At 35.5% G+C, this 25,429-nt stretch overlaps 1 protein-coding gene across 1 annotated transcript; it reads right to left on the bottom strand.

Moving 5' to 3' along the window:
* Positions 1-1,130: 1,130 nt before the first annotated feature.
* On the bottom strand, positions 1,131-24,950 carry zgc:77375 (uncharacterized protein LOC402927 homolog). Its single transcript, XM_048172612.1, has 8 exons — positions 24,555-24,950; positions 17,509-17,712; positions 14,543-14,655; positions 13,867-13,960; positions 10,510-10,543; positions 5,766-5,940; positions 4,013-4,201; positions 1,131-2,429 (listed from the first exon to the last, which is right to left on the bottom strand). Exons 1-8 carry the CDS (start codon positions 24,699-24,701, stop codon positions 2,033-2,035), a joined length of 1,353 nt encoding a protein of 450 aa, XP_048028569.1. The 5' UTR covers positions 24,702-24,950; the 3' UTR covers positions 1,131-2,032.
* Positions 24,951-25,429: the final 479 nt, after the last annotated feature.

Raw genomic sequence — 25,429 nt, 5'->3', positions numbered from 1 at the left:
GTTTTCCCATTCAAAACAATACGAGTGATGCGTCTTGTTATTCTTTATTTGATTATACTTCGAAAAGGCTACGCATTCAACTGTACGCGTACGCGTAAAAAAAAAAGTAGAAAAAAGTATACTTTGGGCTGCAACATTTTCATTACTGTCATAAATGTGTGTCCATCTGCAGTTCTCTTGGGTGAACAGCTGCCATGATGGGTGTATTTATACTCAAATTATGTACTATTTTGTCTAAATGTACGTGTTTTTTATAGATTGGCCCATTTTAAAAACAGACTCTTTTGAACTGATGTTTTATTATAGATGTCACATGGGCATTGCTATTTTGTACCCATTTTGCATTCATTTATACATACCACAAAGCCTTGTTAAATTATAACGGAGCATAATAAACTATTTTTTCTGAAGATGTTGTACCATTAAATTTGTGACAAGATTGCACTAAATAATTGGGGAATAACATCAGTTGCTGTTTCATCTCAAGTAAGCGTGAATAACCAGAGCCATTTTACATGCAACAAGCTAATACTCTCAAGGTGAAGAGCTCACTTTTGGTACTTGGTTTATAATTGATTTATATGACTTGTTTAATATGTATTTACTGACAATATACATTTACTATTGACTGATGTATAAGTCTTTTAAATCAAGTATGTGGTGGCAGCCTTTAAGAATGTACACTTTAGTTTCACAAATTTGTAGTTTGGACTAATTAATTTGCTCTTTTGTTATACAGAATTGTTGCTTAAGTACATGAGTGAATGAAGACAGTATTTGAAAAACGGTAATGTCAGATGTACTTGAAGGTAAATCATACTGCAGGAGAGAATTTATAGTGCCTTTTAAACCAGTTTTAATGTCATCATGTTATATTTCTATGCATTTTGTTGTTGTTTTTTTGTCAATCAGTTAAATATTTTGAGAAATGTGATCAATTTGTATGTGGTGATAAATTGTTCTTATATTATTTTATCAATAAAGCATATCTTGTATGTGAGATTTCAAAAATGTACCACAGAATTTTTTTTTTTTTTTTTTTTTAATCTGTTTAATGACATAAAATTAATTTAGGAAAAAAAAAAGTCAGATTTTTAGAAAACCACCTTGAACCATATACATGTACGTAGTATGTTTGAGGATAAAATTTATTTACAAGTGACAAAAATGGCAACTATTTGTCAAACTTTATTGTACTACCAGAATGTATCATATTACTTTTAAACAGTTGTTTAACTCTATATTGGAGGTGCGCTATTTTCCCGGTAAAATTCAAAAACAAACATTCAAGTAAATGGCTTTTAATTTCTACAAGTCTCAGTGCAAATCTCACCAGAATGTTACAATGTAACATTTACCAAATCAAACATGTATAAAAAGAATGTTGTATGTAACAATTACTAAAACTGGCACAATGGAGATAACAATATGGAACATGTTGAATTAATATGAAGTATTACACATACAATTCTACAAAAATGGTAGATCATATTTTTGGGATGTGTAATGATAAAACTGTAGAGTGAGTTACTGTAATATGATTTTACCAATGCTGAACTGTGAGAGATGATAGAAATACGAATGACGTAGTCTTATTATTGAAACAAAAAACACCAGGCAGACTGATAGCCCTGGCCATGGAAGCTTGTTTACACCACCGAATAAAAATAAAGGTAATTGTGGCTTTTTATCTGTCAATTCTGGCTTTTTTCTCAGAATTGCAAATTTGCAACTGTGAGAAAGTCATAATTGACTTTTTATATTTTTTCTGCATGGCAGAAACAAGCTTCCATACCTTCATCTGGTGTCGGTCTAGAGCTGTGCGATTCATGAATCTGTTCAGACGAAATACTGCTGGGACACAAACACGTTACAGTTAAAATGAAATCATGCTGTCCAGTGACGCTAAAATGCCACGAGATCTTGGATAATTGCTGCCGTTTTCTCAGTTGTGCTTATTTGTGGAGGGTTTCTCCATAAAACATATACTAAAATGGAAAGGCTGCACGATAAAGACTCTTGATCAGTGTAACTAAACGGCCGTCCCGAACTTCTCCATCTCAAAGATGAGTTCGACAGCAGCATCCACATCCTGTACGATTTTCTCCGGCTCGACCAGAGCGGGGTCGAAGCGGAAGTCGCGGTGCCCGTGGAAGACCGTCTCTTTGATGCACTGGTTGGCATCTTTAGGTAACTCCATGTGGGGGTTGTAGACACCTGTGCAGACCAGGATGGACTTGCAGGACGTGGCGGAGGGCGACGCGAGCTCACTTTCCCAATCGTTGTCCATGTCCTCCTCCTGAGGGACGGTGGTGGGCGTTCCTGTTCCGGTCACCATATTCGCCACTGCTCGGGTCTTCCTGGCCAGCCGGTCCTCGAGGTAGCGGTTGTAGAGGTTGGCACCATAAATATCAGTCATCAGGTTGTCCCTAATGGCATTTAGAGGATTAACAATAGAATTCATTCATTCTTTAAAACATCCAAATCTCCAAAATTTTTCTGTTGAACTGAAAAATTCTAAATTGTACGAGGTTTGCACGAGTAACGCCTACATTAATCTGGAAACACAACAGTGTTTTCCTTTCAATGTCGTAAGATGCTTAAATAATCTTACTTTACCCTTGTGCGGTCTTCGATTGGAAAGTACACTCAGGGTCTTTGGGGTCTCCAGAGCAACAAAATGTAATTTTGTAACAAAATATTTTTTTTTTAAACAAATGTAATTTTACTCTGTTTATTAATGTTTTTACTCCACATTTGTGCAGTTTTTGGAGGATTTATCATATTTTTTAAATGTATATAAATAAATATTTTGTTGAGTAGGTTTTTATACAAAAACAGCTTTTTATGTAAAATTCACATTATAAAAGACCACATTTCTAACTTTCGTTCATAACATGGATAATTTGACATGGTTTAGTGTAAGATTTTTGCCCGTCTTTTGGAAAATGCAGTTTTAAAAGTAAAAAATTATCACTTTATCCAGTAGATGGCTCCAGAGCTCCACTATTTGCTTTTTGACTGACTGAAAGACATCTTTTCACAAGTTTTTTTTAGTTGGATTCATATCTAAATATTATGAAATCACAATTATAACAATAAAAGCTACTTTTTTCAAAGTTTAATATTTTTGTAATGAAAAAAAATTCTGTTTTTCAATTTTGTTACATTATGATGAGACCCCGCTTAGAAAATGGACAAAATTCATCCTCAAAATCAACATTACTGAAAAATTTTATTTTTTTCAGTACAACAAAATGCTAAACTTTGACAAAAAGTAATTTTTTTTTTTTTTTGGTCATAATTGTGATTTCATAATATTTAGATATGAATCCAACTGAAAAAAACTTGTGAAAAGTCAGTCAAAAAGCAAATAGTGGAGCTCTGCAGCATCTACTGGTGAAAGTGATCATTTTTTACTTTTAAAACTGCATTTTCCAAAAGATGGGCAAAAATCTCACACTAAACCATGTCAAATTATCCATGTTATCCCCATGAATGAAAGTTAGAAATGTGGGTCTTTTATAAAGTGAATTTTACATAAAAAGCTGTTTTTATATAAAAACCTATTTTAAAAATATGTATTAATTTATTTATATAAATTTAAAAATATATAATAATCCTCCAAAAATGGCACAAATATGAAGTAAAAGCATTAATAAACAGAGTAAAATTACATTTATTTAAAAAAAAAAAATTATTTTGTTACAAAATTACTTTTTTGTAATTACATAACAAACTGAGTGTGATTTTTTTTCTACACTAACATAAAAACAAGATATTGCTCCAATGTTTTTTTTTTTTTTTAATTTGTAGATCTAGAAAGTGTTAACAACTGTACAAAGTTTCATGTCATTTGGACAAAGAGAATTTTTTTTTGAAATTATTTTAGCAAACGTCGTTTGGGTCTAAAAAAAAAGACCTTATAAGGGTTAAAGACTAGAAATAACAAGTTAAACCACACATGCACTGAGAAAACATGCTGGTCCTTGATAATGAGCATGCGTCTCACCCGACAGCATACAGGGATCTGATTGGTTGCCTCCAGCCTCTCTCTGCAGCTTGTTCTCTGATGAGGTACTCCGCAAAATGGTACGTCAGTTCGCTGGGCTTCCCCATGAGGGCCTCGTACTTCAGATCTTGGCCAGTGATCTTCTTATAGATGCTCTCCAAACACACCATGAAAGTGCCGTGACCGAATCTGTTGATGGGAAATTTTAATTCATTAATGGGCCAGGGTCAAGCGGCAACCTTCCGTTCTCTCTCTTGAAGCCAACACGGAAGTGACTTAAACTGCAATTCATCCACTGGCCACTAGAGACAGGCTCCAAAGGGGAGTCAATCCCATGTTAAAATGCCCAACTTTACAGCAGAAAAAACATGTTTACAGCCTGGTACAAAAAGTGATTTTGGTCTATACAGCTAATTTTGCCCTTCATGACAACTGTGAGGGGGATTAATTTTTTTATAACTCATCTGTTTAAATTATATGAAGCCTTAAAGTTCTGCATAATTAAGGGCGTGGCCACTTGAGTGACAGGTGGATTGCCGCTGCTGTCTGTGAGCGTCACGTCACCTCAGCTAATTCCAATCGCTGAACTTGGCATCGGGAGATAAACAGAACACACATTGTTGGATCATCTTGGCATTGGCTAAAAGTTTTGTCTGTCAGATTTACTACAGTGACAATGGCTGGAGGATATGCCTCTTAAGAGGCCACAAAATCTAACAGCACTGCTTGGATATTATAACTAAAACTGCTATTTTGAAAAATTATACTTTGGACGTGGGCTCATTTGTTTTTAGAGTCCAGTGTATACAATAATATACAGATTTACAACATAAACACTGCTAAGACTGCATAATTTCTTGAAGAACGATGATGGAGAGCAGATCGTTCAGAAGAAATGTGATGCAAACAATGGACAATATATCAATATTTCATGGATTTAATGCTTTTGTGGACAAAAAGTGCTGTTGGAGGTTTTTCAGTGGACATTTTACCCAAGTGAGACGGATTGGATTCATCTTGTGATTGCTATTTCATTACAAAGGTATGAAGTCCCGACACAAATTACAATATTACTGTTGCTGGAACATCTATATTGTAAAACAGACACCGTAGATTGACAGTAAACCTTTAGAACTCTCAAATGATGTATAATTTGTTATCTTTATTAATATTTTAGATAGTATCTAAGATAGATCCTTTGCCTGAGCTAACTGGATCACATCGAGCTAGGTGGGTGTGGTTTCTGCAACCAGGCACTTCGGCTCCACCCACGTCCCGCCTCTTTGCCCATTTAAGGTTATCCAGGAGTGATGTGCAGTGACAAGCTGCCAAGATGGCAACAGACGGATCTGCCCGTTTTAGGCTTCAAAAATGCTCTTCAGGTGACGTCACAGACACTACATCCATGGTTTATACAGTCTATGACCAGGGTCATCAATTTACGACTATATTAATTCAAAAATCTTTAAAGAGGCTCTATTCTGCTTTTTCCCATGTTCATCTCTCTTTAGTGTGTAATGTTGCTGTTTGATCATGAAAAAGTTCCTCCAAAGTCCCTCCAACAGGAGTTTTTCTCTATATCAGTGTTTCTGAACTCCCTGAAACGCCTCCATTGGAGTCTTGAGTTTTCTTCACAATATTCCTCATTTAAATAATTCATATGCAGAATAAAGGGGCGGAGCCTAGGGGCGGAGCCTAGTTGAAACTCACAGTAATGGTTTTCCCCTAATAATTCAGCGTTTAATCTTTGTACCTCGGTGAATGAGCCTCTGCCATCCACATCAGGTCCATGTTGCAGGCCAGCAGCGGCAGGTGAGCGTTGTGACGGCTCTCGTAGGCATTGCTCAGGTTCCCATTGGTGAGAAGGACGTCAACGATGAGCTGTAGGTTTGTTTCCCATCGAATGGGCTCCCCGAACAGAACTACCGCTACAATTACAGGAGAAGAGAAGCAAAATTAAAGCCATTATGTGTCTTTCAAAACAAAAACTACACTCTATTATTTTACTTTTCTTTTATAATATAAGTTCCAGCTTAATATATATCAAGTGCATATACACTATTGGTAAAAGTTTGGGGTCGGTAAATTTTGTAAAGTCATTTATTTCATCAAAAATACAGTAAAAAAAAATGTGAAATATTACTAAAATGTAAAATTTTCTATGTGAATATATAGTAAACTGAATTTTCAGCATCATTACTCCAGTCTTCAGTGTCACATGATCCTTCAGAAATCATTCTAATATGATGATTTGCTGCTCAAGAAACATTTCTGATTATTATCAATGTTGAAAACAGTTCATATTTTTGTGGAAACCATCATACATTTGATTTTTCAGGATCCTTGATTGAATAGAAGTTTCAAAAGAACAGAATTTATTTGAAATAGAATCATTTGTAACATTATAAATGTATTTACTGTCACTTTTGATCAATTGAATGCATCTTTGCTAAAGGTATTTGCTTCTTTTAAAGATAAAAAAGTCTTACTGACCCCAAACTTGTGAACACTAGTGTAGTTTAGGATAATAACTAGCTTTCTGGTCAAAGTCCCTTTAAGACAAGTCATTTCACTTGGCGGCCATCTTTGAAACGCCACCTGGATGACTTTATCAGTCGGCGATTGGCTCTTATCTAGAAGGCGGGACTTATTCCGCATTGCACTTTCTCCCATTCATAATAATACGAATGCACCATCTTTCTATATATAAAGTCTTTGTTCTGGTGTACATGTAGATTTGAACTTAAAAAATTGGATCAGACAGATTATTAGTGAATAATTCAGATGGGTTTTGTGAAAAATATGCACAGAAAATATTGTTGATGAACATTTCTACAATCATAAACTCTCATGTGGAGGACTGTCAGTGAAGATCGACTTGAAGTCAGCATGAACCGGAAACTGCATTTGTCTTTTCTTGACTATTGTGACGTACAATGATCAGCCACAACATTCAAAGCACTGACAGGTGAAGTGAATAACATTGATTATATGGTTACGATGCCACCGGTCATGGGTCGGGATATATTAGACAGCAAATGAACAGTCAGTTCTTGAATTTCATGCACTGGAAGCAGGAAAAATGGGCAAGTGAACAAATTTGTGTGACTTTGACAAGGGCCAACAAGTGATGGTTGGACGACCGGATCAAAGCATCTCCAAAACGTTCCCAGTATGCAGCGGTTAGTACCTAACAAAGGCTGATCAAGGAAGGACGACCGATGAACCGGCGTCATGGTCATGGACGGCCAAGGCTCACTGATGCATGACAGAAATGCCCATGACAGAAAACTGTCAGAACTGTCAAGTGTGCCACACAAGTCCTGAAAAGTGAAGCCCAAGCATTTCCATCGCCCCCTGGGGGCTGGCTGCAGTATAGATCATAAAACCACACCCTCTCTATGCAATCGAATGGGAAGTGAGCCAAACTAAACAATCAAAAAAATTTCCCAACGATGGTTTCTGTCATGTATGTTCAAGTGTTTTTAAGAAGTTTGGTTTTAGTTAGTTATTTGATGTTTAGTCTCAGCCTCAGATGTCACGGACCATTGGCTGAACATATTGGCTTACTTTATATGTCAAAGTTAATATTTGACCACTGCCAGCATAGGGCATACTTTGTGAATAGCATTCAAAAAGGGCATGGGATTTACCCAACATCTCCAGGAGAATGACTGCACACCCCTAGTGTAAGGAATTGCAGAATGGTTTCTTGCTGAAATGGACAGTTAAACTTTCAGACACTCTACTAACTATAAGTAACTTTGCAACTACATGTCAACTAGATTCAGTCTCAGAAGTCACAGACCATTGGCTGAACATCTGATGCATATGGCACACAAAACTGGAAACACTTCAGGAGGTTCTGATTGGTTCTTTAATGGTGCCCTTGGAAACAAACCTGCCGTGAGGCCAAACCCCCTCATGGAAAAAGAAAGCCATTATGTTTATAACTGTTCCCATGAGCTCTTATCAGGATCAACTAAACGCTGGATTTTCAAAAGTATGTTAGGCTGTGCATCCACCAAAGCGTTTTTTCAGAGGCTAGCATATTTTTCCAATTGTTTTCAATGGGAGCGCCGCGTTTTTAAAACGCCCGGAGCGTATAACGGGGTGCTGAGCGCTCAGCGTTTTTTACTGGTCGCCTCAAGTTGAAGAATGTTCAACTTGGGGTAAAACGCAGCGCTCATCACTGTCACTTTGTACCCAGCCATCCAATCACAGTGGAGGAGGTGCAGGACAAATACAACACCAACCAACCGGCACATTCTACTTGTACAAAGTCAACAGATGACAACAACAAGCATAATAACGCAACAAAACCATTTAAAACAAGAGCAGAGCAAATACTTTTTGTTATAGAAACAGTACAGAAACAAACTATCTGTGAAATGAGATACTAGTAACACTTCCACGGATATTCCATATTATAGCAAGCAAACTGAACTGAAAAAAACGCTGTGCCGCTGAAGCGCTCTCAAGCGTTCACAGATAGGCGTTTTTAGCTGGCTTTGGTGGACACGCGGGCGAACTTCTTTAAAGTACGTCCAATAGTTTTACACACCGGTCTGTTATTGTAGGGACACTGAGGTTACATTTTCATGCCCTTAAACATGACACGCAACAAAATGAACTGTGACTGGTTGCTTTACATGTCAGTCAGACGGCCTCTGGGCGGTCCTTGGTCAATGAAAGCTGCGATGGAGTCCAGACCTTCTGCCGTCAGTCTATGCAAGACTATTTATTGCTATAAAATCTGCGTGGAACATCATGATTGACAGCTGTGCTTGGGAATGAGTCTGCGGGTGTATGGGCGGGACCTTCTCAGGATCACTACAGCGCAGACTCCGGCTCCAAATGATGTCATCAGTGCAAGATGTCAACGGCCATTTCTGGGACATTTTTTCTTTCTTTTTCTACAGTGATACCTGTCCACTGGTGGAAGTGGCTCTTTCAGCAGGATCATACACCCTGCCACACATTGAGGAACATGATGAAAAGTTCAAGCTGTCGAATTCAACAAGTTTGATCCACGGCGGCTCCACCTCGCAGCCTACAGGACTTGAAGGATCTGCTGCAAAAGTCTTGGTGCCAGAGGCCACATGACACCTTCCATACCTTCGACGGGTCGGCTCTGTTTTGGCAGTACATGGAGCTCCAACAGTATATTAGGCATATAATGTTGTGGCTGATCAGTGTATATGAGTGAAGCTGCTTCTCAAGTGAAAAAAAAGTAGGGCGGGACTTGATTTCTTCCAATTGGAATTGATTGGATCATTGGAGTTTGTTAAAGGGGGAGGAGACATTAATGTTTTTGATTAAAGATTACAGGGACATATGATTTTTTTTAAAGACCCCCTATAGTGAAAATCAAGTTTTTAATGTTGTTTATATTTCTAGGTGGGTTTTTTTAATATGCTTTAAGACAAACCATATATATATAGCAGGTGTATGATGTATATTATGATGTTATGATGAACTATATGCCTTTCTCCGCTGACGTTAAGGTGTTCAAAGCGTTTGTAAGGATGCTGATGTTTAGAAGGTAACTGCTGACTCTGAGATGAAGAATGGAAACATGGTTTGTGTAACATTAGCAACACATTATTAACTGTTTGATAACATAGTCAAACAAAAGGCAAATCACATTAATTACTGTAATTTGTCCGACATTGTAAAGAGCGATACCACTGTGCAGCGTTTACATCAGTAAGTTGACCGAGTGGATCTCTGAGCTTGCCTGAGTGAGTGGAGGCGGAGCTAATTTGCATATTCATTGATCCACGTATATTAAATGAGGCAAAGGTGTAGAGTTACATTCAAGCTATTTTAAAGCATGAAGAAATATTTTTCACAGGAAAAAACGTTTAAATATGTCATTTTGGTGATCAAAGATGGGTTTGAAGGGATAAAATTATCGACTACAGGGGGACTTTAAATAATGATGTGATTCATAACAGGGTTATTATCGTTAGCTAAAACTAAAACGATTAAAAACATTTCTGTAAACTGAAATAATGCTGAAATAAAATAAAATATTTTAGTTGAAAAACTTTATACGCAAAAATTAGAAATGTTGCCTTGGCAATAAACTGAATATACTTAAATAGCAACATTTTCATGACAAAAGCACATAAAGGAAATACTAAAAATTAAACTAAAATTAACATGAAATCTAAAAGCTAATTCAAAATAACATAATAAACACTGCAATATTTATATTATATATTTTAATTTCACGGTAACTTTAAGTCTGTTCCTCAAACAAATCTATCATATTGCTTCAGATTCATAAGACTTGGAATATGGACCATCTATGATTACTGAAGCCTGAAAGCCTCCATTCCAGGAAAAATGGACTACTCCTTTAACCTGTTCGTAAATGTTAACACAAGAGATTTTGAAGTTGAATTCATGGTTATTGGCTCAGCGATGCCATGAAACACAGTAAAGCTCCAAATCCCACAACTATCCAGTTATCTTCAGAAACATCTTACCTTCGACTCTGGGGAGGTTCACCACAGGAGAAGACTGAAACAACAAGGACAGTATCGGGTTTTTTCAAATCTGCCATTAAATGTCATCTGAGCGATTTCATAAACTATCCAGCAACTCACTTGGTTTGAGGATTAGACTATAAAAGTACAAACCATCTCAAATTCTTCACATACATATTCATATGTACGAAAAACAGGCCAGCAAATCTGTGACTTCAGTGTCATCTGCTTTCAGGTTTACAAAAAAAGTGGATTGTGTTTTGTCCTATAACATCCTCCTCGTCATTGCCACTGGCTGTTCTCTTCACAAAACATTTATGTTTCACCTCCTCTAATCTGACCTAACAATGCTCTCTGTGTTAAACCTGCAGTCTCTCTACAAAATAAATAAAAAACCTAGGCTGTGTATCTCTGCCCTGGCCGTGTTTAGCTTGTCAGTGTAATTTAAAGTATATTAATAGAGTATAAAGCTCTAATTCACAATAATCTTCAGTAGGAACTTGAATAGACATGATTAACTGGCAGAAATTTGTCAACTGGTAGAGATTTTGGTCTATTGTCATTCACTATCGCGGTTATGCTTGAATCCTGCGATGTCATAAAAGCTAATCATTTGTATGCGTTTCTGAGACTTGTGGTTTAAAAGCAAGTGATTTTAAACCATATAAGCACAATAAGCAGCGAAAGAGAACTCATTTCGTTATATGAGCATGCTGTCTGACTCTGAAAGACTGTTTCTCGGCTGTCTGAGAGATGTGTGCACATGAAGACACTGCTTGTAGAGCGTGTGAGGACTGAACTGAGTTCTTTTTCCCGCCTAATTCATCTTTGCGAGTATCCTGATAAAACCAGCTTGTTATGTCTTAAAGGATTAGTTCACTTTCAAATGAAAATTATCCCAAGCTTTACTCACCCTCAAGCCATCCTAGGCGTATATGACTTTCTTTTTCAGATGAACACAATCGGGAGTTATATTAATAAATATCCTGACGCATCCGAGCTTTATAATCGCAGTGAACGGGACCAACGAGTATGAAGTAGAGATGCAAACATACTAAATTTCTCCACTGATACGGATAGCCGAATATTCAGAGTGACATCTGTCGATACCGATAACGATACCAATAGTTTGGGGGTTCTGCTTTTAATACCTTCTTTTAAATTAATGAAAATTTCATTATAATTAATAATTAATCATTATATTTTGAAAGAAATGCAAATAAAAACTTTATTCTCTCCATTTCATTAACTTATTTCAGAGTAACTGGTATCAGTAATAAACAAACACATTACTTAAATTAATATTAACACACATTAACTAAATTCTGAAGATTAAATCAATATTTCTTAACTTTCTGAATGTTATTAATTCATATAATTACTATTAATATTGAACATAAAACTGGTTTCTTAGAATTTTATTTACACAAAGCATAAATTCAATGCATTTTCCTGCCCTCTTTTGATTGACAGGATATATCGGCCCTGACTATCAGCTGTTTTTAAACTATCGATACCGATTATTGGCCGATATATCGGTGCATCTCAAGTATAAAGCTCAAGAAAGTGCCTCCATCCAAAGCAAAACGTACTCCACATGGCTCCCGAGGGTTAATAAAGGCCTTCTGAAGAGAAGTGATGTGTTTGTGTAAAAGAAATTTCCATATTTAACAAGTATTTAACATGAAGTAAAATATGTAGCTTCCGCCAGACCTCCTTCCGTATTCTACTTAGGAAGAAAGTGTAACGCCTCTCGCAGTTCAAAAAGCTTAAACTATGCCCTATGCCTTCCCTATTCAACTTACAGAAAAAGCTTAACTGACTCGACGTCAGTTATGCTTTCTTCGTAAGTTGAATACGGAAGGCGGTCTGGCGGAAGCTAGATATTTTACTTCATAACTTGTTAAATATGGATTTTTCTTTTCAGCTTTTTTATATTTTTCGCTTCAGAAGCCCTTTATTAACCCTCTGGAGCCATGAGGAGTATGTTTTGCTTTGGATGGAAGCACTTTCTTCAGCTCATACTCGTTGGTCCCGTTCACTCCCATTATAAAGCTCGATGCGTCAGGATATTTATTAATATAACTCTGATTGTGTTCATCAGAAAGAAGAAAGTCATTTACACCTAGGATGGCTTGAGGGTGAGTAAATCTTGAGGTAATTTTAATTTCAAAGTGAACTAATTCTTTAAGTGAATGTAAACAGTTGAGAAAACGTGTGTGTATCAGTATATTAGATCAGTGCATTCGCTCTTAAAGTGACAGCAGCCTAATAAACCTGCTGTGTCATTAATGTTAATCAAACAACAAACAAGAGAAAATCTCTCACTGCTCTTGACTGAATCTTTCTTTCTTTCTTTCTTTCTTTCTTTTTTAAAGCCATGCCAGCTTCTATAGCTATATTCATGGCGAGAAATTAATTTAAGATTCATTTTTCCTAAAAAAACTTGGTTAAAAACCTTTTCAAAAGAATCAACAGAATAAAACAATTTTCTAAAAGGGTAGAAGTGTTACCTTTTGACTGAATCACTTTTGTAACTTTAATAAGAATAAATGTATATTTAATTCACACAGTGAAGACTATGCAGATTTTTGTCAACTTAATTATTTTATACAATTTAAGTAGTATTTCTTATTTAGTGCTTGAAGTTTTTTCAGGTAGGTCTATTTCATTTGTGTCTTTGATCTAATATAGTTTTGTCATATTTGTCATTTAATCACTTGTCTTCAGTGAGCTTGAGAGTTTGTTTGTTTGCTAGTATTAGTTTTTTTTTTGATACTGAAATTGGTGTGGTATCAAAAAAATTTATATCATAAAAAAATATTATGACATCGTTATCATGAAATAAAATGACTCGTATTGTGATATTTTGGTCATACAAGATTTTGGTCATATCGCCCACCCCTAATCTTGAGTATACAAAAATTAACTGTTTATGGAATTTAAAAAAATGCATTATAATTACTTATAAATAATTAATACTATAATTAATCCAAATAGACCGCCGTTCAAAGTTTGGAATAACTAAGATGTTTCTGAAAGAAGTCTCTTCTGCTCACCGAGGCTCCATTTATTTGATCAAAAATACAGTAAAAAAAAAACAAACAAACAGTAAAATATATTTTTTTGTACAACTCATTTCTGATCAATTTAATGCATCCTCACTAAGTAAAAGTATTAAGCATTTTATTTTTAATTATGAATTGCATCAAATGAAATCAAACTGAATCAAACTGTTGCATTGCTTCACTTAGTAAATAATTATAATCACAGCAAATTGTTGTTACAGCCTTGCTAAGACACATTTAGTTCGAAGGGGGCATTTGAAACCACCAATGAAAATATAACGAGGCTCACCGGTAGTTTGGGTCGTCTGTTGTGATCCACCATGTCCAGCAGAGGGAACGACTCTCGCAGCATGTCGATACTGACCACGTTTGTGAAGCCCACGCTGATTTACACAGTTAAGAACTCATCATCTGTCTCACGGATTCATCTAAAAGTGATTATCATTGCTTTCATGATTAAAATCCTCAACACAAAAACAAGAGATTTGAGGGATTATGATAATCCCATTCCGCACAGTAAGCTTGTAAATACTATCACATCATAACACTGTCACATCTAATGACACCATCGAGGTGGAGTAAAGGCCAGCGAAGCCAAAGAGATCCTGTCATAATCCCTTTCTCCGAGAAGTCATTTATATCCAAGTTCAAGCTTTATATAAAAATATCTTGGTTGGAGTTGTTTCATTTGTTTACCTAAGAGCCAAAGAGGACTTTAAATTAAATACTATGTTCTTTGATGTTGATTTGTGCTCTACTAGAACAGCTTTTCCTGCTTGAATGTTGATTATTTTCCTCATTGTTGCAGCTCCTCTCTTCCCAGTCTGTCAGTAACGCTCTGTTTAGTTCCTGTCTCTATGAAGCCCCTCCTTCTGAAAAGCACAATGTGCTCTGATTGGTCGGCTGGAGCAGTGTGTTGTGATTGGTGTTTGGGAAATGTGAAGACGCTGGACATGGAAGGATACTTTTTGGCAATGTCGAGCACAGGACCTTGTCCAGATACCAGCACATACTTGTCATGATATTTCTTGAACATTCTCAAAGGGCTGTGAGACATCATGACTTGGTCTTGAGAGATCTACAAATCAAGCAAACAGATTATCATCCAGGTCAGCAGTGATTATCTATACATAGGGTGTGTTCACACTTGTAGTTCGCTTCTCTTGATTCTTTTGGTATGGACCAAAAATGAAAATTATACATTTAGGGCATTTTCAGACCTGTGGATTTTTTGTGCCATTGATGGGTTTATGTCATTTTCTTTCACACCTCTAGGGGGCGCATAATGTATTTATGTTGTCAAGTGGACACAGAAGTGTGTGCGAAGAAGGTCAAACAAACTTTTTTGACTGTGAATAGATTGTTTTGGTAAAGTGCAAGAAATTGACAATTCTTTTCTTTCCATATTTTAGTTTTTTTGACTGAAGAAACGGACTGGAATATCCAACATTGCATTATATTATAAGACAAAAACATGTCAAAACCAATTATCTAAAAATACTACAAATGCATGCATACTGTACAGTTTGCTTTGTTACGAAACAGGGATAAAATTGTTTTAATGTTGCTATTTTTCGTAGTTTTCGAGAAATCGAGTCCCCCCCCCGGAATCGGGTCTCCTTTCGGACCCAGGCGGTAATGCCTGATCAAAAGTTGACTAATTATAACCTATTTCACTATTGTATGATTTTTATTACATTAAGTGCACAAACAACATGCTTGAAATATAAAATAAATGTGTATGCACTGCATAATAAAACAAACTTGAAACAAATATTTGAAGCAAAAAACATATCTAATATAATATAAGCTAAGCTAGAAGGCTAATTGGGTAGACGTATGCTATGCTAGTACATAATCTAACCAAAAAACAGTAAGAATGAGAAATGCTTGATTTTACAACCTATAGCTTCAGTTATATACTTGCATATGAACCATGTAGTTTAAAACATTAATGGTCATTATAACGCATTTTAAACAATATAATCATAATGTGATTTTGCAGGAGACACTAAAAATACTACCCATTAAAAGTCAGCTGAATTAATGGGATCACTAAAGGAAACCTGATTCCAGGGGGGACTCAATTTCTCACCACAACAAACCAAAATTGTGACCCAAAAGTCACGTGTGAGTAAACTGTGCCCTCATTGGTCTTTAAAACACATTCGCTAAACGCCTTGTAAACTTCAGTATTTCTGTGTGTTTTGAAACTGTTGTTCTGAAATATGTTTGTCCGACCAAATTTCGTCTTCATCTCCAGGTTATCCCAAGATTCATCTTCAGAGGCATTCGCAAATCAAACACAACATACGTAATTACCCATCATGCACTGCGATATGGCCTTGTTCACTAGCAGTTCAGTTGCTCAAGTCATATCAAACTCTCAAGAGATGAAGACGAAGTGAAATGCCTCATTGAAATCTGGTCGGACAGACAAATATATTTCAGATAAAGAAACCGCATAAAAATACCAAAGTTTACAAGTTGTTTAGCGAGCGTCTCACAGAGATTTAATCGTCTGATTTAATACTGACAGATGATCCTTGACATAACAAGCTGCTCTCTGACCAATGAGAGCACAATTTAGTCATTTGTATGAAAAATTTTGGTCTGTTTAGAAATGTTGCCTTGTGAAAGCAAACCAAACCAGGAAGAAACTGCAACATTATAACAATTTTAATCACCGTTTTGGAGCAAAACAAACTCTGTGATGTAATGCTTAACCCTCATATAGAATGTTGTTCATTTCCTGTTTACTCATCTATACGTTTATGCTGTGATTTGGCGGATATGAAGTATTTTTTTTACCTATTTACCACAAAATTCCACAAATTATGCATGCATATTACATTTTTAACAATAAAACACTTGATTGAGTTATTTCTGGATATTGATCTAGGTGTTAGAGGCAGAATTCTGCCATCTGCTGGTTAGAGAAAAATTTGTAGGAAATACAGTTTTAGGAAAAAAAAGTGTAATTACCATATCTGTCCAGCAGAGGCCCATAAAAATCCATTCATTTTTCTGGATGTGGCTAACTGCTCTTTTAACAGCTTTTGTGATGTATATACATATATATGCACATTATAAAATACATTAAATCAGTATTTTTGTCAAATTTTAAGGTCTTTTGAAGCGTCCTGTTTTTGCAATAATGCCGCATATGTTGTCACTAAAAGATAAGAATTTATTGTAATTGCATTTTTTTTTTTTTTTTAAATAAAAATAATTAACTTTAGAATAAGAAATTAATTTTAAAAAAGCAAATACATTTTCAGATTCATGCTGGGATTTTTTTTTTTTTACATACCGTCAGAATAACCGAATCAAGCCATGTGATTTGGTATGTATAGATAGATAATGTAAAAAAAGTCACAAAATATTATGCCACTCAGATGAAGGGAACCATGTTTTTTAACTAATGAAAGTTCAAATGGGGTCATATTGACCCCAAACACCCTATTAGGATTAAAGGGGTCATATAATATTTTTTTTCTCATTTATATTTTATCTTGTAGTCCACACTCATTATGTACAATATCAGTCAATAACAGAATGTTTAGAAAGCAGCATCACATTGTTACAGATTGATAAAGCAATCAGCCCTGAAACATGCTGAACTGCTACAAAGGACATTTTGAACAGTAAACTTCAGCTGCTGTTTTCTAAGGTTGGGATTCGATCCGCAGAGCGGCCGCAGTGATCCGTTTGGCCACTGAAGTGTGAATGTAAAGGTAAGTGATCTTTTGGACCGGGGAAAGAACATTTTCCCAGCACATAAAGCTTCAGTATGTCGAAAGCTCAAGATTATTTTCATTTCTCATGAATTGACCCCTTTAATGTTGAATGAATTAGATACAAAAAGCTCTATTTCATGAGTCTAACAGCCAACTAGATGCCAGAAATCTCATCAAGAGAACAAACTCACAGGAACACCCAGTATGTGAGACAGCTGATCTGCCTTCTTCTGCCGTAAGCAGTTGCCAGCATTTGTGACAAAGACAACCGGAACCACGAACTGTCCCTTTGCGTCCACCAGCTTCTGGAAAGCTCTCTTGGCCGCTGGGATGGGGGTCTTCCCTCGCACCAAGACTCCATCGATGTCGAACAACAACCCAAAGCTCGGCTCCAGCTGTTCGAGAGACAGATACAGATTAAAGGTGAAATTAACCCCCAATGAAAAACATTAAAAATAAGAAATTATATTTTACAATGTCTAAAGAAAATGAAGCACACATTAGCACATTTGCAAAAGCGAGGTGAGAAGCAATTGTGAACTTTGTGTACCGTTTCAGTCCAATTCAAACACTATATTATGCTGCCTTCAAGTGCACAGAATAAAAAAAATAAGAAATGTAATTGTGACTTTTTATCTCACAATTCTGAATTTTTTTCTTGTACGTTTATTTCTCAGAATAAAAACTTGAGGAAAAAAGTCAGAATTGTGAGATAAAACGTCACAATTACCTTTCCTTTATTCTGATTTGAATGCATGTCACGCATTCAAATCAGAAAAATAACATGGAAGTAATCAAAACAAAAGACATTTATTGTGAACAAGAAACCCAAATAACTACATCTGAACACAAAATAATGAAAAAAGTATTTATTTCAATCACTTATTTATACATGGCATGTTATTTAAAGCAAACCATGAAAGTTGAGTGATTAATGTCATTTGCTATATACTTTCTTTACACTCACTGATCTCTATATATAAATTTTAGATATATTACATTATATTATTTATATTATAGATCAGTGTTTCCACCATGTTTTGAATCAGCATGCCTCTTCCAATGTCACAACTCGGCAACTGGATCAACTTAATCTAGATACATTTCCCAGTTTCCCACTTCATGTGCTCAGAACTCGTAATTACGATATTTTCAACTGGGGTAAAAGGTTATATTTCAGATCAGGGATCAAAACATTTGTTCAAAAATGCTGATTCATTCAGTAAAGAAACAAGTCTTTATGAGTGAGTCATTGAATCACTCACTTAAGAGATTCGTTCGAAAACACTGATTCATCCAGCAATGAAACAAGTCTTTACGAGTGAGTCATTGATTGAATCATTAATTCAAGAGATTTGTTCAAAAACACTGATTCAACCAATAATGAAACAAGTGAAGTCTTTGAGTGAGTCAATGAATCATTCATTCAAGAGATCCATTAAAAAATGCTGATTCATCCAGTAATGAAACAAGTGAAGTCTTTATGAGTGAGTCAATGAATCATTCATTCAAGAGATCCATTCAAAAATGCTGATTCATCCAGTAAGGAAACAAGTCTTTATGAGTGAGTCATTGAATCACTCATTTAAGAGATTCGTTCAAAAACACTGATTCATCCAGCAATGAAACAAGTCTTTACGAGTGAGTCATTGATTGAATCATTAATTCAAGAGATTTGTTCAAAAACACTGATTCAACCAATAATGAAACAAGTGAAGTCTTTGAGTGAGTCAATGAATCATTCATTCAAGAGATCCATTAAAAAATGCTGATTCATCCAGTAATGAAACAAGTGAAGTCTTTATGAGTGAGTCAATGAATCATTCATTCAAGAGATCCATTCAAAAATGCTGATTCATCCAGTAAGGAAACAAGTCTTTATGAGTGAGTCATTGAATCACTCATTTAAGAGATTCGTTCAAAAACACTGATTCATCCAGCAATGAAACAAGTGAAGTCTTTATGAGCGAGTCATTGATTGAATCATTCATTCAAGAGATTTGTTCAAAAACGCTGATTCATCCAGCAATGAAACAAGTTAAGTCTTTATGAGTGAGTCATTGAATCATTCATTCAAGAGATCCATTCAAAAATGCTGATTCATCCAGTAATGAAACAAGTGAAGTCTTTATGAGTGAGTCATTGAATCATTAATTCAAGGGTTTCATTCAAAAACACTGATTCATCCAGTAATGAAGCAAGTAAAATCTTTTTGAGTGATTCATTGAATCATTAATTCAAGAGATTTGTTCAAAAACACTGATTCATCCAGTAATTAAACAAGTGAAGTCTTTATGAGTGATTCATTGAATCATTCATTCAAGAGATTTGTTCAAAAACACTGATTCATCCAGTAATGAAGCAAGTGAAGTCTTTTTGAGTGATTCATTGAATCATTCATTCAAGAGATTTGTTCAAAAACACTGATTCATCCAGTAATGAAACAAGTAAAATCTTTTTGAGTGATTCATTGAATCATTCATTCAAGAGATTTGTTCAAAAACACAGATTCATCCAGTAATGAAACAAGTGAAGTCTTTATGAGTGAGTCATTGAATCATTCATTTAAGAGATTTGTTCAAAAACACAGTAATGATGAAGTCTATAGGTATCCAGTAAGTGGCGCTGTGCAGACCGATCAATGTATGACATCAAAATACTGTGTTTTGAAAGCATATGGAGCCATCTGCTCTCTAATCGATCTTACGGTACTTCGATGTCATACGCCATTGCACCTTTTATGAGTCACTGAATCATTAATTCAAGAGATTTGTTTAAAAACACAGATTCATCCAGTAATGAAACAAGTCTTTATGAGTGAGTCATTGAATCATTCATTCAAACCGATTTTTAAAAAAACATCATTTAAATTAATTAAATATTTTTAAAATTAACATTTTGTCAGAACCTCTAAATGATATTATTTGTGACCCTGGACCACAAAACCAGTCATAAGTATATAACCAGTCATGAGTATATTTGTAGCTATATCCAACAATACACTGTATGGGTCAAAATTATCGATTTTACTTTTATGCCAAAAATCATTAGGATATTAAGTAAAGATCACGTTCCATGAAGATATTTTGTAAATTTCCTACCGTAAATATATCAAAAATGTATTTTTGTGAGTGGATATGCATTACTAAGAACTTCATTTGGACAAATTTAAAGCCGATTTTCTCATTATGTTGATTTTTTTGCACCCTCAGATTCCAGATTTTCAAATAGTTGTATCCCGGCCATCTTTTCCTAACAAACCATACATCAATAGAAAGCTTATTTATCCAGCTTTCAGATGATGTATAAATCTCAGTATCAAAAAATTGACCCTTATGACTGGTTTTGTGGTCCAGGGTCACATTTTGTTTAGTTGTCTGTTCAGAATCGTGGGAATCTCTATCTTAAACAAAAACATTGTGATTGTGAATCATGCAGCTCTAACTCAAGTGATACGAACTTTCCATGCTGACCAACAGAAAGCTGCTGGTTTGAAAACGATTTCTGTATAAGATTTGCTTCATAAATCACTAAAATATCAAAATTGATATTTCGCTAATGTGACCACACCATAAGACAACTTACTGGAAGTAACAATGGTAGATTGAGAAATGTTTTGAAAGAACATTTGATCACACTATATTTTGATATAGTGTAACTACACAAATAAATATATATAAACATATTCTTACTATAGGGTTAGGGTTTGGTGTTACCGAATGTTTAAATTGATGCTTTGGCAACATGAAATAAAGACACAGATAGAATAAAGAAGACATTATCCAGTTTTATAATATAGTAAGTCGCATGCACAATGCATAACCTCATTCCAAGATTAGATTACGCACAGAAGACGAGGATGCTGCGTCACACTTGACCCTTGCTGGACATTTGTCCCTTGTTTTGTCGTAAAGTATTCTGTCTGCGTACACTTGAGGATTACAGCCGTTCTGCTCAAATAAAACAGCTGCACTTCCCCTCAGGGAGTTTCTCTCTGTGAAAATCCACTTATGTCAATCATTCCACTCCAGTTCTTGCACTGATAGAAGACTTTCTAACAGAGCACAGCGGGAGCACAGAAACTACATGATATTCATTAGCACAATAATGTTTTTCCCCCTGAAGATAACTAGAGACATGTTTCACTGCTCGACTGTGTATGAGGAAAAGGTTCGGTTTCACTGTGCAATGAATCGTGTGGTCAGCGATCGTAAAACTGCTGAGTAATGACAGAAAATGAGTCTGAAAGAAGGGAACTTCACAGAGAAACAAGCTGATTAACTGCTTCACTGCAGGTTACTGAAGCTCTGAGTTCAGAGAATCTCTCCAGTATTTGCATCTAGTGTAAGTCTCAAGCGATAGCTATTATGCATATGTTGATTCAACTCTAGTGCAAACATCTTACATTTTCTAAATATGACTGGTGAATTTTGATTAAAATATAAATGTGCTTAATTTCACCAATTTTGAGTACATCAGCTGTCATTAAATTGTATTATACACGTAATATCAACTATGTCCAGATCTGTTTATTGGCCATAAATTCAGTCAGATTAGAGATAGAACCATAATCATTTTGACACTCGTGATCCGTTATAATGTTAAATTTTGATGGATTTCTAAAAAAAGAACCAAACAAACTTTATCAGAGGTAAACTAACTAATTTAATGTATTGTTTGAATAATTATTAACTTATATCAGCCGTTCATGTCAGGGTTATTATTGTTAACTAAAACTAAACTAAAACTATGAAAACATTTCTTTTATCTGAAATGAAGCTGAAATATAATTAAATATAGATATTAGTTGAAAAAGTAAATGAAAATTAGAAATGTTTCCTTGGCAATGAACTGAATTAGGACTAAGTTGATGCACTAGAAAAATAAAAATAAAAACTGAAGTTAAAAATAGATTTAACCTAAAAACTAATAAAATGACAAAAGCACATATTGAAAGTACAAAAAAAACTAAAATTAACATGAAAACTAAAATTATAAAATTCAAAATATGAATGAAACTATTTTAAAACTAAAATAACAACAAAACAAAGATCAAAATACATGCACTCTAAAAAGTCTATTTTTTCTACCCAAGACCTTTTTTGGGTTATTTTTCCAGTGTTTGGGTAGTTTTTCCGTTACCCAGATCCTGGGTCAGACGTAACAACCCGGCGTTTGGGTCGTTTTTGTGTTACCCAGATCCTGGGTCAGACGTAACAACCCGGCGTTTGGGTCGTTTTTGTGTTACCCAGATCCTGGGTCAGACGTAACAACCCAGCGTTTGGGTCGTTTCTGTGTTACCCAGATCCTGGGTCAGACGTAACAACCCAGTGTTTGGGTAGTTTATGTGTTACACAGATCCTGGGTCAGACGTAACAACCCAGCGTTTGGGTCGTTTTTGTGTTACCCAGATCCTGGGTCAGACGTAACAACCCAGTGTTTGGGTAGTTTATGTGTTACACAGATCCTGGGTCAGACGTAACAACCCAGTGTTTGGGTAGTTTATGTGTTACACAGATCCTTGGTCAGACGTAACAACCCAGTGTTTGGGTCGTTTTTGTGTTACACAGATCCTGGGTCAGACGTAACCACCCAGTGTTTGGGTCGTTTTTGTGTTACCCAGATCCTGGGTCAGAAGTAACAACCTGCCGTTTGGGTAGTTTTTGTGTTACACAGATCCTGGGTCAGAAGTAACAACCCGGCGTTTGGGTCATTTTTGTGTTACCCAGATCCTGGGTCAGACGTAACAACCCGGCGTTTGGGTCATTTTTGTGTTACCCAGATCCTGGGTCACGCAGATCATGGGTCAGCGTAACAACCCAGGGGTTGAGTTATTTATCGCAGGCTTTTTCGCCCTCTTCAGGAGAGAGCAGTGCAGCTCCGCCAATTTGGTGCATGTCTTCAGTAAAATACAGGTTTGTGTACGTATTATTATTATTTTATTTTTTTAAAATTCATTATTGTGCTGTGTATTGTTTAATTGTATGCAAAGCAACATTCAGGGGCGCGATGTGAGTCGCCTAAACGAGTGTCACGTCTGTCTTTTCACGTGATGGAAACGCCTGATGCCTTACATAAAATGTTATGATTTTATTCAAAAATATGCAGAATATAAATACTTAGCATGTTAAAATATGTTCTCAAAATTGTTTAATTTTTACATCTAATATTTGTTAAAAGAGCTTAAATGTAGACAATATGTATTAAAAATGATATAAAATATACTATACTATAAAAAATAAAGGAATTATCATGAAAACCAGTTGTTGTGTGGAGTATTTAAAAAAGTTTAGAGGATTTAAATTAATCCGTAAACATTAATTCATGCATGAAATAAAAAAAAAAAAGCTAGTGTTATAGTAAAAATGAATGAACCCATTATGCTGGGTTAAATAAACAAACCAATTTGCTGGGTAAAATTAACCCAACATATGTTCTGTCCTACCCAGCCCTAAACATTTAGATCACAAAACAACTTTGCATAAATATAATGGCATAAATAACAATAACAAACCATTAGGTATTATTATTAATAAATATTAGTCCCACTTTATATTAAGTGTCTTTAACTACCATGCACTATAATTTAAATTAATCACTTGATTCGATGCACTTATTGTGTACACGCATTTCACACTGTACTTATATTTAAAAAATACCTGCATGTAATAACAGCTGTAATTAATTTTTGTAATAACATCTATAATTACACCTACCCACCCATAAACTTCCCCATATCCACCTCAATAAGTGTTTCACAATACAATACAATGCACGTAATTGACAATTGACTTAAGTACCAAATATAAATATTATGTTTTGCATCATCAGAATATAATCTGTAATGTATAATAAAAACCTGCTGTTGCTCAAAACAACAAAAATGAATTGCACCAGTTACAGTATAATAACGACATCAACAAACAAGGGACAGGATCAAGATATCATTTCTCTGATTTAAAAGAGCTGTGAAGATGTGAATCTGAAGCACTGCAGATGAGCTTCATTGGATCAATAACTACAGCTGACAAACAACCACGAAGCCCCAGAAATGAGGCTTCAGATAGGAAACATTCACATGCATTAAAGTAAAGGAGAATTAGTGCAGAAAAAAACAATAGTATGAAGTGTCATTAATACGCAAGACCAATTGGGAAATGAAACAGACACAGAATCAATAACTAACAATGGATCCAGCAAACATCACATGATGCAGGAATGTAAACACGTCAACTACCTTACTGCACATTCCGCATCGCCCGAGCGCCGCGACGCGCTGCACATGCCGCGAACACACGCCGCTCGACGACCTCAGCAGCGCGGTGAAGGCCTTCATTTCGATCCGCTTTTCTGGCCGGTTTCGACTGCGTTCCAGTTTCTCCATGAAGCTTTTGTAGCGGCGCGATGTGACGACAGAGAGGAGGTGGTCCGAATCTATCGAAAGACTCGAGAGTCAGGATTCAGGAAATAAACATCCTTCCTTGCCGGCAAATGGGAGAATGCGACACCCCCATCATCCGCACGCTGAACGACGCGACGCGACGCGAGTTCTGGAGTGACGTCATTTGCAGATAACAGTAGAGGCGCGCGGCGAGGCGTTCAGGCAGTGTTAATGGAGGACTATAAATGTTTACATGAAACCAAATAGCTGGATTGGAATAATATGGTGATTATGAAGCGAAACAAAGGCTGCTTACTGCGGCAGATGCGAAAGTAGGCTGCTAGTGACGTCATCCACGCATATGGGCCAATAGAAAACGTAAATACAATTTTTTTAGGCATTATTGTAAACTCCAATATTGCACTTATTTTTTTTTATTATTATTATTATTATTATTATTATTTTAATGGCCAAATTTCATATCCATAAATGTAAATTTTCAGGTAAAAAAATAAATAAATGTTTTATAGCATTTAAAAATGAAGTGAAATATTATATTGAGTCTATATTACCCTTGAAGAAACAAAAAGCTATTAGAATTTTGCAAGCATGTACACTCTTTAATGTATTCCTATAATTTTATTTGTATCCCTCCTAGCATTTCAAGTTTCTGTATTGTTATTGTATGGATTTGTATGGATTGGATCAAAACATTTCATCAAAGTTGTCCT

Source organism: Megalobrama amblycephala, linkage group LG21 (genome assembly GCF_018812025.1).
Source record: "Megalobrama amblycephala isolate DHTTF-2021 linkage group LG21, ASM1881202v1, whole genome shotgun sequence".
Classification (NCBI taxonomy): Eukaryota; Metazoa; Chordata; class Actinopteri; order Cypriniformes; family Xenocyprididae; genus Megalobrama; species Megalobrama amblycephala.
Note: the sequence above shows the minus strand (reverse complement) of the source record. Positions and strands in the feature narration are given on the sequence as shown.